Below are 16,379 nucleotides of genomic sequence, written 5' to 3' on the forward strand. Positions count from 1 at the left end.
TGACAATAGCAGGAACTGGGAAGAGGACAAAGGGAAGAAAGCAGAAGGAATTCTTGTTTACAATTCCGCACCCACCCCCTTCTTCCAGTTCTTCACTCTGGTCTTTACTTCCAGTCTCTACAGCCATGAGAACACCTGGGCAGGACTTCTCCCTGCTTCAGTTCCCAACGACATCTGGGCCCATTCTTCTGTTCAGGGCACAACCCAGCGCCCTGTCTGCCTGAAGACTTCTCGAATTAAGTACAAAGCCACACTCTGGCATTCAAAAGCATCCCGAATACATCTTGAGCTGATTTTCCCACCATTGATCCCCTTGGATCTTGGAGCATAACTCGTCCACAATTTGAAGTTCCTTCTATGTGGTCTGAGGAGACTCAGGAATTCTCCTGGCTCTGTGGAAGCTGCTCCCTCTATGTTGAGCTGTGCTGCCCACCATGACATCAACCACAAGAGGCCAAGTGAGCACTTGACTAGCCCAATCTTAGCTGTACTATGACCGCCAAAGGATGCACCGTATTTTGAAGGAATGATGAAAAAGAGGAATGTAACCATGTCATTATTTTTTTTTTAACCATGTCATTATTAATTTTATATTGGTATGTGTTGAAATAATAACATTTGGATGTTTTGTGCTCAATAAAATACACTGTTAAAATTAACTTCACCTGTTTCTTTTTAATCTTTTCACGTGGACACTAGAAAAATTTAAATTGCCTGTATGGCTCCCATGATATTTCTTCTGAGCAGTGCTGAATGCATTCTCTGGTAGCATATTGGAAAATCACAGAAAGAACAAATAATCACTATTTAGCTGCACAAATTAAATATAATTCCTACTGAAATGTTAGTATATTTCCTTTAGTTTATTTTTTTTCCTATATACTTTTACATACTTGCATTGTATCTACAATTGTATGCCCTGCGTTTGAAGACAACTAGGTGCCTTTTATTTTCCCATGATGCCAAAAAATATATTCCTTATAGAAAAAATTTTAATGTGAGAAAAGAAAGGGTAAAAATTTAGTAACATTGTTTAAATTCTTTGAAACTAGATTATGAAAATACCTAAGAATCCTATCTCACAGATATTCTTTCATTATGGGGAAAATTTCATGTACAAACAGTTCTAAAGGTACAAACTGAAGAGGAAAGCATTTTCCTGCTTGCTGCATCCTTACCTTAGTATGCAGAATCAGATATTTAGATTATTCGGAGTATGCACAAAATAAATATACATTGGCCCTCAGTAATGGTCACAAGGGCATCCTACAAGAGAAATCATAAACTTTTATGCATGGCCTGTGTAACAGACATTTGCCTGCCTAGAGATATGACTTAGTCTTTACCTTGGTATATTCTGGATAGTTTGAGATTGCCAAATCAAGCAATATATTAAGGCTGGTAAAGAATGCAATGTCTTCCTGCTTATGGTTAAGGCCTAAAAAAAGTTCACACAAACTTAGATTATATAAAAAATAATTTTTTTTCTAAAATTGTAAACTCTTAGAAATAAAGACTCCTTCACAAAATCTAACAATATGAAAAAAGAACAAGAAAGATCTTTTCCCAGTGAAAGAACCCTCTAATAATCAGTTCAAATTGATTAGGCATTTCTTTTTTAGCATTTAGCAATTCACTGAAAATCTACAAAAATATTAGAAATTCTCCCAGACTGTATATCTTTTCCCCTAACACATATAAAATCTAAAAGGAAGGAGCTAAAAAGAAAAAGAGTTTTAGAGGGCACTAATCATTTAAACAACATAAGAGAACTAAACGGGAGACTGGAAAGTGGGATTCCTCTCAAATAGAAAGAATGGAGGGCCATCCTGTGTAAATAGCTCACACTCAAGGAGGAAGGACATTCACTCTGCAAAGGGCTGAAGGCTCAGCTTCAGCATCTACTAGCAGAACAGGTAGCCCTGTGCCTGTTTTCATCATGACCTGCTGGTGCCTCCTCCAGATGGCTCTCCTGCTGTGTTTCTCCACCACAGCTCTCTCCATGAACTACAGCTTGCTTCGATTCCAGCAAAGGAGGAGCGTTGCGGTGTGTCAGAAGCTCCTGCAGCAGTTACCTTCAACTCCTCAACATTGCCTCGAGGTCAGGATGGACTTCCAGGTCCCTGAGGAGATGAGGCAAGCACAGCGGTTCCGGAAGGAAGATGCCGTATCGGTCATCTATGAGATGCTCCAGCAGATCTTCAGTATTCTCACCAGAGACTTCTCCAGCACTGGCTGGTCTGAGACCGTCATTGAGGACCTCCTTGTGGAACTCCATGAGCAGATGGATCATCTGGAGCCAATCCAGAAGGAAATCATGCAGAAGAAAACCTTCACTGTGGGAGACATGACGGTTCTTCACCTGAAGAAATACAACCTCGTGCAGTACCTGACGTCCATGGAGTACAACAGCTGTGCCTGGATAGTTGTGAGAGCAGAAATGCTCAAGAACTTTTCTTTCCTGAAGAGCCTAACAGGATACCTCCAAGACTGAACATCTCCCACCTGTGGCTCTGGCAGTGGACAATGTGAAGTTGACATGAGACTCTTCAGCCAGCAGAGGCTCTTGAGATAACTGACAATGCAATGCACTGGATTTCAATGGACAGGTAAAGACTGTAAGCTATTTTAAAATTGATTTATGCATTATTTATTTCTTTAAACTTTTATATGGGAAATACACTATTTATAAAACAAAAGTCAACGTGACAGTTTCCATGTCAACTTGATTTATGTGACAACACATATGAATAATTGCAGAGCACCCTGGAGACATTTACTGCAAAACAAGCCTGCAGAATACTAGTTTTCTGGCCCCTGCCTTTGAGGAATTTAAAACAGAAGGAAGACACGTGGAATGTCGACGTTGTAGGAATACGCTCCATGTATCCATACAGTTTACCTGCTCTTGTCTCCTCCACTTCTTTAAATGTAACAGACAGCCCATGCTGTAGGGTCACTAAAAACTCTCAGATGTGGTAAGCCCTCAATAAAAAACATGTGAAAAGTAATCTTGAAAATACTAACAAGTTTACATCCATTAAAGATAGAAAAGTAAAACTATATTAAATACTTGTTTTAGTACAAAGAACATATAGTTTAAATAAAACTTAATAAAATGCTATTTTAAATATAAAACATATTTCAATATTCTATACTTAATATTTAAAAAGCATTATATAAATTTATTATGAAGTTGAAAACGTGAACTATTTAATTTAAAATAAGTATATTAATTAAATATAAAAATAATTTAAAAAGAAAGCGATGTGTTTTTAAAAATATTCCTACTTTTCAGCTCTTCAATACTTACTCACCCACTTCATGGCCGAATACTTAAAAGAAACCCTGAAAATTCCAGAGCATTCCAGCGGCGCCAGTTCCATGGTCCCATCTTACCCCCAGGAAGTGCCCCAAACCGTCCCACGGTTATTTGTCCCCTGACCGCCGCTGACTTCTCTGTCTGCAACGCACTCCCAGGGTCCCATCGCCTTGGCTTTTTCTCCCCTTGTCCAAAAAGGCTCCCCCTGGCTCCCCTTGGTGCTCAAGGCCCTCGCATCTTCCATCTCTCACAGTCTGACGCCCATCGCCGGCTTTATGACCACACCGCGGTTCCACCGTCCCAAGCCCATTGTCTCATCGCCTAGACCCGCTTTCACTGTGTCCGAAACGCCGTCCCACCAACTCTAACCGAAGGTCACATCGCTGCCATCGTGTTTCTCTGGCAGAACTCTTTTCCATCTTGCCACAGTGAATGGTCTCGTCGCCGCTGTCAGGGGCCCCTGTGCGGACCACACCGTCCACCGTCCGATCGCCCATGGTCTCCTCCTCCCGCCGGTTTAACTCTGCCCTCGACGCTGTCCACCGTCCCACCGCCAGTAGCTTTTGCGCTGCCGCCATCTTCCACTTTGTTCGCAGCGCTCTCCCAACGTCTCAAAGGCAAGTCCAGTGAGAAACGGCCTTGTGTGAGAAACGCCCTCCCGTCGCCCACAGCCAATAGTCTCAGCGCTGTCAGAGTTTCACTTTGAGGACAACGCCCTCCCATCGCCCCACAGCGAAGTCTTAACCACCGCGGCATCCACAGCGCAACACCGGCCCCTCGGCCCCATCTCCTATCGTCCCAGCGCGGACGCCAGCTTTCACTTGGCCCGCAACACTTTTCCACCTTCTCGTTCGCAACAGCCTCAACCCACCGCCGGATTTCAGGTTGTGCACGACGGTGTCCCAGCGTCCCATCGCCAGTAATCCCATCCCCACCGTGGTCTTTCACTTTTCTTCAGCTCTTCCATACTCCCAATGCCCCGGGTCTCATCCCCGCCACCGGGTGCAACTTTGACGCACTCTGTCCCATCGGCCCCGCAGGTCTTCCCGTGCGCGCATCGCCCTCCCTTCGGCCCATAAACAATTGTGCCCTCGCCGATCCCCGCGCTCACTTTGTCCTCAACGCTGTCGTCAAGTCACATCAGCTGTGTCTCATCGCCACCGTCCGGTATCGTCCTCCCATCGCCCCAGAGCGGATAGCGTCATCTCGGCCGCGGTGTTCCACTTTGGATCCAACGCCCGCCCATAGTCACACAGCGAATAGTCTCTGAGCCCCCGCGGGATTCCACCCTGTTCGCACCGCCCCGCACCTCCCCAACCCCACCCGGATCGTGGGAAATCCAATAGTCTCATCGCGGCCACTGTGTTCCACTAGGTTCCAATTTGTGCGGAACTCTCTCCCATCCACTCACTACAAACCGTCTCCTAGACACCGCGGGATTCCACCGTGTGAGCCACGCCCCGGCAGGGCGGCGCAGCGAATAGTCTCTGAGCCGCCGCGCTCCTGGTGCGCAACGCCCACCCGCCCCCAGCGCCGCCGCACAGCCAATAGTCAGCGCGGCCGCTGTGGCTCACTTGGAGCACAGCGCCCTCCCATCGTTCCACAGCGAACAGTCTCCTAGCGCGCGGGATTGCAGCGTGATCGCAGTGCCGGCCGCTCCCTTGTTTCATTTGTCAGCAACGCCCCCACATCGTCGGGTAACCAATCGTTCCAAGCCCACCTTCTAGTTTCACTTTGGACACAACGCTGTCCATCCTCGCATCGCCAATAATCCCCATCAACGCTGCCTGGTGCCTTTCTCTGAGTGTGGCTGCGTCGCACCGGAAACGAGCCCGAACAGTAAAATCAGCCCCAACTCATTAGAAGCCCCGCCTGGGGGTTCTTTTCCTCAAACATGGCCTGGTCCAGGTTGACGTTTGCAAAGAAAGCTCCTTCTACGTGGTCCCTGCAAACTCGGCAATTCTCCCGGCCCTGTGTACGCTGCTCCCTCTATCTTGAGCCGTGCTGGCCACCATGAGCCATCACCATAGAGGCCAAGTGACCACTTGCCTAGCCCAATCTTAGCTATACTATGACTGCAAAAGTATGCACCGTATTTTGAAGGAACGATGAAAAACAGGAATGTAACTATCTCATGATTAATTTTATATTGGTGTGTGTTGAAATCATAACATTTGGATATTTTGTGTTTAACAAAATACACTGTTAAAATTAACTTCACTTGTCTCTTTATAATCTTTTGATGTGGCAACTAGAAAAATTTAAATTGCCTGTATGGCTCCAGTGATTTTTTCTTCTCAGCAGTGCTGAATACATTCTCTGGTAGTATATGGGAAAATCACAGAAAGAACAAATAATCACTATTTAGCTGCACAAATTAAATATAATTCCTATTGAAATGTTAGTATATTTCCTTTAGTTTATTTTTTTCCTATATACTTTTACATAGTGGCATTGTATCTACAATTTTATGCCCTGCTTTTGAATATAACTAGGTGATTTTCATCTTCTAATGATACCAAAAATATATTCCTTACAGAAAAAATTTTAATGTGAGAAAAGAAAGGGTAAAAATTTAGTAACATTGTTTAAATTCTTTGAAACTAGATTACGAAAATACTTAAGAATCCTATCTCACAAATATTCTTTCATTATGGGAAAAATTTCATGTACAAACAGTACTAAAGGCACACAGTGAAGAGGAAGGAATTTTTTCCTGCTTGCTGCATCCTTACCTTAGTATTCAAAATCATATTTTAGATTATTAGATTAATTAATATTAATTACATTATATTCTTAATTATAGTATAATTAATCATATAATAAGTATAATTGATAATATTAATTTTATTAATTATGTTGCTTGTATTAATTGTAATAAATAGACTATTCAAACGATATACAAAATAAATATACATTGGCCATCAGTTATGGTCATAAGGCATCCTACAAAACATATCATGAACTTTAATACGTGGCTTGTGTAAAATTCATTTGCCTGCATCGAGATAAGACTTAACCTCTACTTTGCTATATTCTGGACAGTTTGAGATTCCCAAATCAAGCAATAAATTAAGGTCGATAAAGATATGCAATCTCTTGCTGCTTATGGTTAAGGCCTAAAAAACATTCACACAAACTTAGCTTATACAAAAAATAATTTCCTACAATCATTAAACTCTTAGAAATAAGGACCCCTTCACAAAATCTAACAATATAAAAAAAGAACCAGAAAGATCTTTTGCCACTTAAAGAACCCTATAATAATTCAGTTCAAATTTGTCAGCCATTTTTTTTTTTTTTTGCATTTAGCAATTCACTGAAAACTTACAAAAACATTAGAAATTCTCCCAGACTGTATATCTTTTCCCCTAACACATATAAAATAAGAAAGGAAGAAGCTAAAAAGAAAAAGAGTTTTAGTTGAAACTAATCATTTTACCAACACAAGAGAACTAAAAGGGAGACTGGAAAGTGGGAAATTCCCCTCAAATAGAAAGACTGGAGGGCCATTCTATTTAAGTAGCCCACACTCAAGGAGGAAGGACATTCACTCTGCAAAGGGCTGAAGACTCAGCTTCAGCATCTACTAGCAGAATAGGTTGCCCTGTGCCTGTTTTCATCATGACCTACTGGTGCCTCCTCCAGATGGCTCTCCTGCTGTGTTTCTCCACCACAGCTCTCTCCATGAACTACAGCTTGCTTCGATTGCAGCAAAGGAGGAGTGACACGGTGTGTCAGAAGCTCCTGCGGCAGTTACCTTCAACTCCTCAACATTGCCTCGAGGTCAGGATGGACTTCCAGGTCCCTGAGGAGATGAGGCAAGCACAGCAGTTCCGGAAGGAAGATGCCGTATTGGTCATCTATGAGATGCTCCAGCAGATCTTCGGTATTCTCACCAGAGACTTCTCCAGCACTGGCTGGTCTGAGACCATCGTTGAGGACCTCCTTGTGGAACTCCAAGGGCAGATGGACCATCTGGAGCCAATCCAGAAGGAAATCATGCAGAAGAAAAACTTCACTATGGGAGACATGACTGTTCCTCACCTGAAGAAATATTACTTAAACCTCGTGGAGTACCTGAAGTCCAAGGACTACAACAGCTGTGCCTGGGCAGTCGTGAGAGCGGAAATGCTCAGGAACTTTTCTTTCCTCAAGAGCCTAACCGGGTACCTCCGTGACTGAACATCTCCCACCTGTGGATCCTGAATGGGCAATGTGAGTTTTATATAAGACTCTTCAACCAGCAGAGACTCTTGAAGTAACTGACAATGCAGTGTACTGGATTTCAATGGACAGTTCAAGACTGTAAGCTATTTTTAATTGATTTATGTATTATTTATTTATTTAAACTTTTATATGGGAAATACATTATTTATTAAACAAAAGTCAATGTGGTAGTTTCCATGTCAACTTGATTTATGTGACAACACATATTAAAAATTGCAGAGCACCCTGGAGACATTTACTGCAAAACAAGCCTGCAGAATACTAGTTTTCTGGCCCCTGCCTTTGAGGAATTTAAAACAGAAGGAAGACACGTGGAATGTCCAAGTTATAGGAATACGCTCCATATATCTGTACAGTTTACCTGCTCTTGTCTCCTTCACTTCTTTAAAGATATCAGACAGCTCATGCTGTAGGTCCCCGATATATAATGTGGGGTTCTTTTGTCTTTTTTTCAACTGGGGGAAAATAGACACCACCTTACATTTGAGAGTCTTACAAAGTAAGCCTTCTGGATGCCAATAAATTTTGGGCAAATTCCATTCCGTTTATAAAATTCTTACTACGGAAAATGAAAAATTCTGACCTTCTACATGTCCTTAGTTTCTTGTACACTTCAACCCTCATTTCCAACAATGTAGTCCTGGGAAAAGGTTTCAGGAACATGAGTTAAACATTACTTATGACCATCACCGAGTCATTAAAAACTGTCAGATATGGTAATCCCTCAATTAAAAATAAGTGAAAAGTAATCTCGAAAATATTAACAACTTTCCATCCATTAAAGATAGAAAAGTAAAACTATATTAAATACTTGTTTTAGTACAAAGAACATATAGTTTAAATAAAACTTACTAAAATGCTATTGTTAAATATAAAACATATTTCAATATTCTACACTTAATACTTAAGAAGCATTATATAAATTTATTATAAAGTTGAAAACATGAACTATTCAATTTAAAATAAATATATTAATGAAATGTAAAACTAAAAAGTACAGGGCTGTGTTTTTTAAAAAATATTCCTACTTTTCAGTTATTCAATACTTACTCCCCCAATTCATGGCCGAATACTTAAAAGAAACCCTGAAAGTTCCAGAGCATTCCAGGGGCCCACAGTTCCCTGGTCCCGTCTTACCCCCAGGAAGTGCCCCAAACCGTCCCACGGTTATTTGTCCCCTGACCGCCGCTGACTTCTCTGTCTGCAACGCACTCCCAGGGTCCCATCGCCTTGGCTTTTTCTCCCCTTGTCCAAAAAGGCTCCCCCTGGCTCCCCTTGGTGCTCAAGGCCCTCGCATCTTCCATCTCTCACAGTCTGACGCCCATCGCCGGCTTTAACTATGTCCACACCGCGGTTCCACCGTCCCAAGCCCATTGTCTCATCGCCTAGACCCGCTTTCACTGTGTCCGCACCGCCGGCCCACCAACTCTAACCGAAGGTCACACCGCTGCCATCGTGTTTCTCTGGCAGAACTCTTTTCCATCTTGCCACAGTGAATGGTCTCGTCGCCGCTGTCAGGGGCCCCTGTGCGGACCACACCGTCCACCGTCCGATCGCCCATGGTCTCCTCCTCCCGCCGGTTTAACTCTGCCCTCGACGCTGTCCACCGTCCCACCGCCAGTAGCTTTTGCGCTGCCGCCATCTTCCACTTTGTTCGCAGCGCTCTCCCAACGTCTCAAAGGCAAGTCCAGTGAGAAACGGCCTTGTGTGAGAAACGCCCTCCCGTCGCCCACAGCCAATAGTCTCAGCGCTGTCAGAGTTTCACTTTGAGGACAACGCCCTCCCATCGCCCCACAGCGAAGTCTTAACCACCGCGGCATCCACAGCGCAACACCGGCCCCTCGGCCCCATCTCCTATCGTCCCAGCGCGGACGCCAGCTTTCACTTGGCCCGCAACACTTTTCCACCTTCTCGTTCGCAACAGCCTCAACCCACCGCCGGATTTCAGATTGTGCACGACGGTGTCCCAGGGTCCCATCGCCAGTAATCCCATCCCCACCGTGGTCTTTCACTTTTCTTCAGCTCTTCCATACTCCCAACGCCCCGGGTCTCATCCCCGCCACCGGGTTTAACTTTGACCCACTCTGTCCCATTGTCGCCTAGTAAACAGTCTCATCGCCCCAGCAGGTCTTCCCGTGCGCGCATCGCCCTCCCGTCGGCCCATTTACAATTGTCTCCTCGCCGATCCCCGCGCTCACTTTGTCCTCAACGCTGTCGTCAAGTCACATCAGCTGTGTCCCATCGCCACCGCCCGGTATCGCCCTCCCATCGCCCCAGAGCGGATAGCGTCAGCGCGGCCGCTGTGCTCCACTTTGGACCCAACGCCCGCCCATAGTCACACAGCGAATAGTCTCTGAGCCCCCGCGGGATTCCACCGTGCTCGCACCGCCCCGCACCTCCCCACCCCCACCCCGATCGTGGGAAAGCCAATAGTCTCATCGCGGCCACTGTGTGCCACAATGTTCCAATTTGTGCGCAACTCTCTCCCAGCGACTCACTGCAAACCGTCTCCAAGCCACCGCGGGATTCCACCGTGTGAGCCACGCCCCGGCAGGGCCCCGCAGCGAATAGTCTCTGAGCCGCCGCGCTCCTGCTGCGCGCAACGCCCACCCGCCCTCACCATCGCCTCACAGCCAATAGTCAGCGCGGCCGCTGTGTTTCCTTTGGTGCACAGCGCCCTCCCATCGTTCTCCTAGGGCGCGGGATTGCAGCGGGATTGCAGCGTGATCGCAGTGCCGGTCGATCCCCGCTCCATCAGGGTGGTGCAGCCAATAGTCTCATCGCAGGTACCTTGTTTCATTTGTCAGCAACGCCCCCACAGCGTCCAGTAACCAATCGTCCCATGCCCACTTCTGGTTTCACTTTGGGCACAACGCTGTCCATCCTCGCATCGCCAATAAACCCATCACCGCTGCCCGGCCCCTTTCTGTTGAGTGTGGCTGCATTGCGCCGGAAACGAGCCCCACTCTGTAATCAGCCTCATCTCGCTCAGAACCCCCGCCTTGGGGTTTCTTTTCCTCAAACATGGCCTGCTTCATGTTGACCTTTGCAAAGAAAGCCCACTACTCGGGCGATGTTTCCAAAAATGCAACATTCTGGCTCCCTACTCAGGACAGCAGAAACCAGGCCTTTTCCAAAAGGGCTAGTGATATGCGCACCCCTGAATCAGTGCTCCTATAAAAAGCTCTCTGGAAACTTTGCGTCCTGTCTCTCCAGCAGCCCCACGCGAGTCAACTGCCAACTCTCCCAAGACTGCGATTCGAAAGCAGAAGCGATCGAACCACAGCGAGTGCGCTCTCGCCGTCGCCTGGAGAAGCAGGAGGGCTGCGGTTCCATCTCAGCGCTGTTTGCTCGTCGTTTCGCGGTGCTCGCGCGCCCCCTCCCGGCCGTCTTCAGAATCACTGACATTCTCTATGGCCCACATCCACTTGCTGGTGGAAGGAGTGATGCTCTGCTGCATCCCTGCTTGCTCTCTTCGCTGAAACGTGCCTGGGATCCACTGCCAGGAAAAACAAGGATATCTTCAAACACTTGAAAGAAATACAAAGGATCCGTTCTCAGTCAAGCCTAGTGGACAGAGCCAACTTCAGATTTCCTTGGAAAAGAGAGATCACTCCACTGCTGAAGATGACTCAAGGCCCCTGCTACCACTATCTGATGCTCCAGCAGAGCTTCCAACTAACTCTTCAACCGCGGAGGACAGCCGTGCTACTTGGAACAACACTCTGCTGGATAAACTCCTCTCCAGCCCGGATCAGAGCCTGAAACAATTGGAGCAGGTGGAAGGAGACCATCTGTGCTGTTCTCATTTGGGACTTCCTGCCTGGGGGTATTTCCTGGAATCCATCTCTACCTAAAGGAACAGGAATACAGCCACTTTGCCTGAGAGGTTGTCAGAATGGAAATTAAAAGTGCCTTTCCCTCATATAAGAATCCTCAAGAAACCTCCACAAATAAAGATGTTTATATTTATAACACTCGCTAATGTATTACATTATTTTTTGCTTCTTCCTCCAGAGTAATTGTACTCATAATTCTTCAGGCATTGAGAAATGTCTGAAATGAAAATCATGATTTTCCAGAAACAGGTGTGGTGAATAGAACAGAATGTCTTTTCTTGTATAAAGATCTTTGGATCATCATTTAAAAGATCTCTTGTGGAGAAGGAAATGGCAACCCACTCCAGTATTCTTGCCTGGAAAAGTCCATGGACAGAGGAGTCTGGTGGGCTGAAGTCCATGGGATTACATGACTGAGCATGTGTGCACGAGGGTGGAGGGAAATGGGTTGGTAGCAATAAAGTGGTAGAATTGAAAAAGAAAAAAAGCAGAGACATTACTTTGCCAATAAAGGCCCATCCAGTCAAAAAAAAAAAGATCTCTTGATATTTGAGAGGCTGGTATTTTCTATACTCAGCCTTCAGAGTTTCTTTCTCATGGGCAGGTTTTCAGGATCCTCCGTTCTTTTTTGTTGTTGTTGTTGTTTGTTTGATCCGAAGTTCTTAAAGATCTTTCTCACTTAATTCGAGGTGCTATAGAGAAAAAGAATAAACTGTGTGGATTTTCATCATAATAGAAACTTATCTTTCCTTCTCTGAAGAGCACAACGCAGTCCTTCTGGATCAGGTGAATCTTCTGGTTTGCTCACATTCAAAGAGTGATTCAGGGACACGGGTACCTTCTGTTTTGTGGCTTTTTCCATCATCAACATGTGACTCCAAGTTTGTCTGTGGTACTTGAAGCTACTACACTCAGCAGTAAGGGGATGAAGGCTGTGGCTTCCAGGGGATGCTAAGGGCCAGGACTCCACAGGGCAAGAGCACTTCCTCTCACGTTCCATGGCCTGGATATATCCTCATGGGAATCTCACCGAAACAAGTTGGGAACTTATTGGGTGATGAATGGATGAAGAGATAAGTTCAGGGTGCTGACTTTCAACAATGCACAACATGAAAGTTGCAGGTTAAGTTTTTGGGGGGCAACATGTGGGCTGCAGCCCAGGAGATAGCACATCAGATAGCTCTGAGAAGCTGTTCCAAAGAGGCACAGGGGAATATATGCGATTTTGGTGAAGGGAGAGTACATGTAATCATGTACCTATTTTTTGTAGAAGTTCTCTGCTAGTGTCGTGAAGGTTTCTTGGAGTCACAAGAAGCAGTCATCACCATGAAGGATTTTCGTGCTTTTCTAGATATGAGGAGTCAGAAGAATTGGGTTCATCAAATGGGCTCCTGAAAACATCTAACCTTCTGAAGACTTGTTCTGCCAGTTTTCCCTGCTCACAGCACGCCTCACTTATGCTTTCCATCCTGAGTTCCTTTCCAGGGGTGTTAAAAAGCAGCAGCTGCAATAGCACATGATTTAATCCTTGTAGGTAGATGACAAGTGCCAATATCACGTGCTAGTTTGTCCTTAACAGGGCATGAGACCACGTTTCACGTTTGCACTCTTTGTCCAAGTGAAGATCTGCATAGGGATTGCGGGGAACAAGTAATGTTCTTGCTTGCACACACTTTTTTAAAATACAATCTGACCCAAATGCTTTTTCTCCAATTTCAGCCTTGGGTAAAATGACAAGAATGCCAGTCATAGTTGACAGTATCATTGACTGTTTGAAAGAAACATTCAAGCTGATCCCCAAAGGCATTGCCTACAGGAAAATATCCAGTCGAGACACATTACAAGTTGTTTCCTTACTACCCAGGGAGACAAGAAAAGAATAATCAGGCAATTCCTTGCAAGTGCTTGAGGATGACTGAAGAAAAATTGATAAGTGAGTGTTCCATTTGGGTCCAGGCCTGAGAATCTTATCCTGATCTTCTAAATATTGGAAATGGAAAGTTGAAGCCAGTCTTCCTAAAAATGATTTTCAAAAACTATCTCACACACGCTGTGTGTGTAGACCAAAAAAACCCCCACATTTTGTATCAATAGAGAGTTAAGAGTTAAAATTAATTGCAACTGATGAAACAGTATATAAAATATTTCACACATTTAAAAAATTAATTTATTTATTATTTCACTTTACAATGTTGTATTGGTTTGGCCATACATTGACTTGAATCCGCCATGGGTGTACATGTGTTCCCCATCCTGAACCCCGCCTCCCACCTCCCTCTCCATCCCATCCCTCCGGGTCATCCCAATGCACCAGCCCTGAGCACCCTGTTTCATGCATCGAACCTGGACTGGCGATTTGTTTCACACATGATAATTTACATGTTTCATTGCCAATCTCCCGTGTCATCTCACCCATCCCACTCTCTCCCACAGAGTCCAAGAGACTGTTCAATACATCTGTTGACACATTATTATACTTAGTCTATTGCTTACCACTAATAGTAACTAAATTAGTCTTCATGTTATCCTGCTGATGAGGTAACATCTATGGTCAAGGTAAGTGAATAATACGGGATAAGATAGCAATTCAAGTAAATATTTGCTTTTCACCCTTTTATGATAAAGTGGCAACCCACATGCGTATACTTATTTAACATAAATTGTACAAGTGTGTGTATATACATACATATATTGTTGTTCGGATGCTAAGTTGTATCTGACATTTTGCCATCCCATGAAGTGTAGCATGCCAGGCTTCCCTGTCCTTCACTATCTCCCAGAGTTTATTCCTCCTCACATCCATTGAGTCAGTGAATGCCAAGCAACCATCTATCCTCTGTTGACCCCTTCTCCTCCTACCCTCAACTTTTCCCAGCATCAGGGTCATTGTCAATGGGTCGTTTTCTACTCAGCATGTGGCCAAAGTATTAGAGCTTCAGCTTCAGCACCAGTCTTTTCAATGCATATTCAGGGTTGACTTCCTTTAGGATTGACTGGTTTGATCTCCTTGCTGGCCAAGGGACTCTCAAGAGTGTTCTCCAGCACCACAGTTCGAAAGAATCAACTCCTCAGCACTCAGCCTCCTTTCTGGTCCTTCTTTATGGTCTCACATCCATACACAACTACTGGAAAAACCATAGCTTTGACTACATGGACTTTTATTGGCAACATGATATCTCTGTTTTTTAACACACTCTGTAGGTTTGTCATAAATTTTCTTCCAAGGAGAAAGAATCTTTTAATTTAGTGGCTGCAGTCACTATCCATAGTGATTTCGGACCCCAAGAAAATGAAATCTGACATCGTTTCCACTTTTCACACATCTATTTTCCATATAGCAATGGGACTGGAGGCCATGATCATTGTTTTTGGGATGTTGATACAGATGTATATGTATATATATTTTGGGGGGTCTGGTTTAGCCATGCCTCAAATTGGTTCTCTAAAAAGGTGGTTACTTTTGAGCAGGGAAACTGTAGATATTATAGAGAATCTATTTTACAGGATGGATGAAGATTTTCAAAATCTGAATTTCTGAAATTAATATTATAATGGAAAATTTATTTATTGAGATTGGCATATTCATTCCAAAAACTCCTCTCTCCTTTGCTTTCCATGCATATAATCTAAATTGTGAGAACACAGAATGAAACATTGTAAATGCAAGAGAAATATTTCAACAATTAGAACATTTAAATAGAATTTGTGACTACAACATTTCTGTGTTAAATCCTGATGCTTTTCTAAGTTAAAATTAATTAAACTCTAGGAGAACTTTCAATTTAACAGATGAGATGGCACTAGTGGTAAAGAATCTGCCTGCCAATGCAGGAGACGAGCGACGCGGTTTCCATCCCTAGGTTGGGAAGATCCCCTCTATGAGGAATTGACAACCCAACCCAGTATTCTTGTCTGGAGAATTCCATGGACAGAGGAGCCTGGCGGCCTATGGTCCATCGGGTCACAAAGGGACAGAAATGCCTTATGGACTAAACAACAACAACCATGCAGAAAGCTATGAAACTAAAGAAACAAAAAAGAAATTTTTGTGTGTGATTTTAGATGTTCTTATGTTTCACATAAGAAAACAATTCACCTCTTGGAGTTTACAAGATATCCCAATGCTGGGATGTTTCTACATTTACTTAAACTATGACAGTGAAAATTAATCTGTGTCTTATTTGTGTAGTAAAACTTAAAAAGTTTATAATCCTATTTGGAAACCATGATAGATCTGAAATACTATCAAGAACATAAGAAAAGTACTTTTCCTTAATTTTTTAATTATACACCATTTGTAGCTCATCTTGAACAAATATATCAGAGTCAAATGTGTGTCGTCAAAAAAAAAAAACAGAAAAATAATTAATTCACTTTATGGAAGTGAAAAAATGGATAGGATTAATGTATGAAATTGATAAATTGGAAAAAATGATATTGTCATTAAAATGTCCATGGCTAAGGATGTAAAAATAGAGAAAAATGGCAAATGTATGCAATAATGAACAATACACTTTTTTTCCATTATTGAAAAAGGTGAATATGTGGATCTAAGAGCATACATTTCACATGACTAGAATCACTACCTATGAATGATCATTTGTTTTCTCTTCATTTCTGTATTTGTTACTTTGTGTTTAAATTGGCAGAACAGCAATATATTCTTTGATTTCCCATCTCCTGCCTTCTTCCCAGCGGGAGTTCAGTTCAGTTCAGTCACTCAGTCTTGTCCGACTCTTTGCGACCCCAAGAATCGCAGCATGCCAGGCTTCCCTGTCCATCACCAACTTCCAGAGTTTACTCAAACCCATGTCCATAAACAGACTGGTTCCAAATAGGAAAAGGAGTACATCAAGGCTGTATATTGTCATCCTGCTTGTTTAAACTATATGCAGAGTACATCATGAGAAACGCTGGGCTGGAAGAAGCACAAGCTGGAATCAAGATTGCTGGGAGAAATATCAATAACCTCAGACATGCAGATGATA

General features: G+C 43.8%; 2 protein-coding genes across 2 annotated transcripts; both read left to right on the forward strand.

Annotated features, from left to right (window-relative positions):
• The first annotated feature begins 1,349 nt into the window (after positions 1-1,349).
• On the forward strand, positions 1,350-2,826 carry LOC133048475 (interferon beta-2-like). Its single transcript, XM_061132149.1, has one exon. It carries the CDS (start codon positions 1,940-1,942, stop codon positions 2,492-2,494), a length of 555 nt encoding a protein of 184 aa, XP_060988132.1. The 5' UTR covers positions 1,350-1,939; the 3' UTR covers positions 2,495-2,826.
• A 3,518-nt stretch (positions 2,827-6,344) lies between these two features.
• LOC133048662 (interferon beta-2-like) lies at positions 6,345-7,793 on the forward strand. The gene has a single exon (XM_061132445.1). It carries the CDS (start codon positions 6,947-6,949, stop codon positions 7,505-7,507), a length of 561 nt encoding a protein of 186 aa, XP_060988428.1. The 5' UTR covers positions 6,345-6,946; the 3' UTR covers positions 7,508-7,793.
• The last annotated feature ends 8,586 nt before the right edge of the window (positions 7,794-16,379 follow it).

The sequence above is a fragment of the Dama dama genome, chromosome 29 (genome assembly GCF_033118175.1).
Source record: "Dama dama isolate Ldn47 chromosome 29, ASM3311817v1, whole genome shotgun sequence".
Classification (NCBI taxonomy): domain Eukaryota; kingdom Metazoa; phylum Chordata; class Mammalia; order Artiodactyla; family Cervidae; genus Dama; species Dama dama.

What these genes read in the sequence shown, in the direction of transcription:
- LOC133048662 (XM_061132445.1), top strand. Translation starts at nt 6,947, where the DNA reads ATGACCTACTGGTGCCTCCTCCAGATGGCTCTCCTGCTGTGTTTCTCC.
- LOC133048475 (XM_061132149.1), top strand. Translation starts at nt 1,940, where the DNA reads ATGACCTGCTGGTGCCTCCTCCAGATGGCTCTCCTGCTGTGTTTCTCC.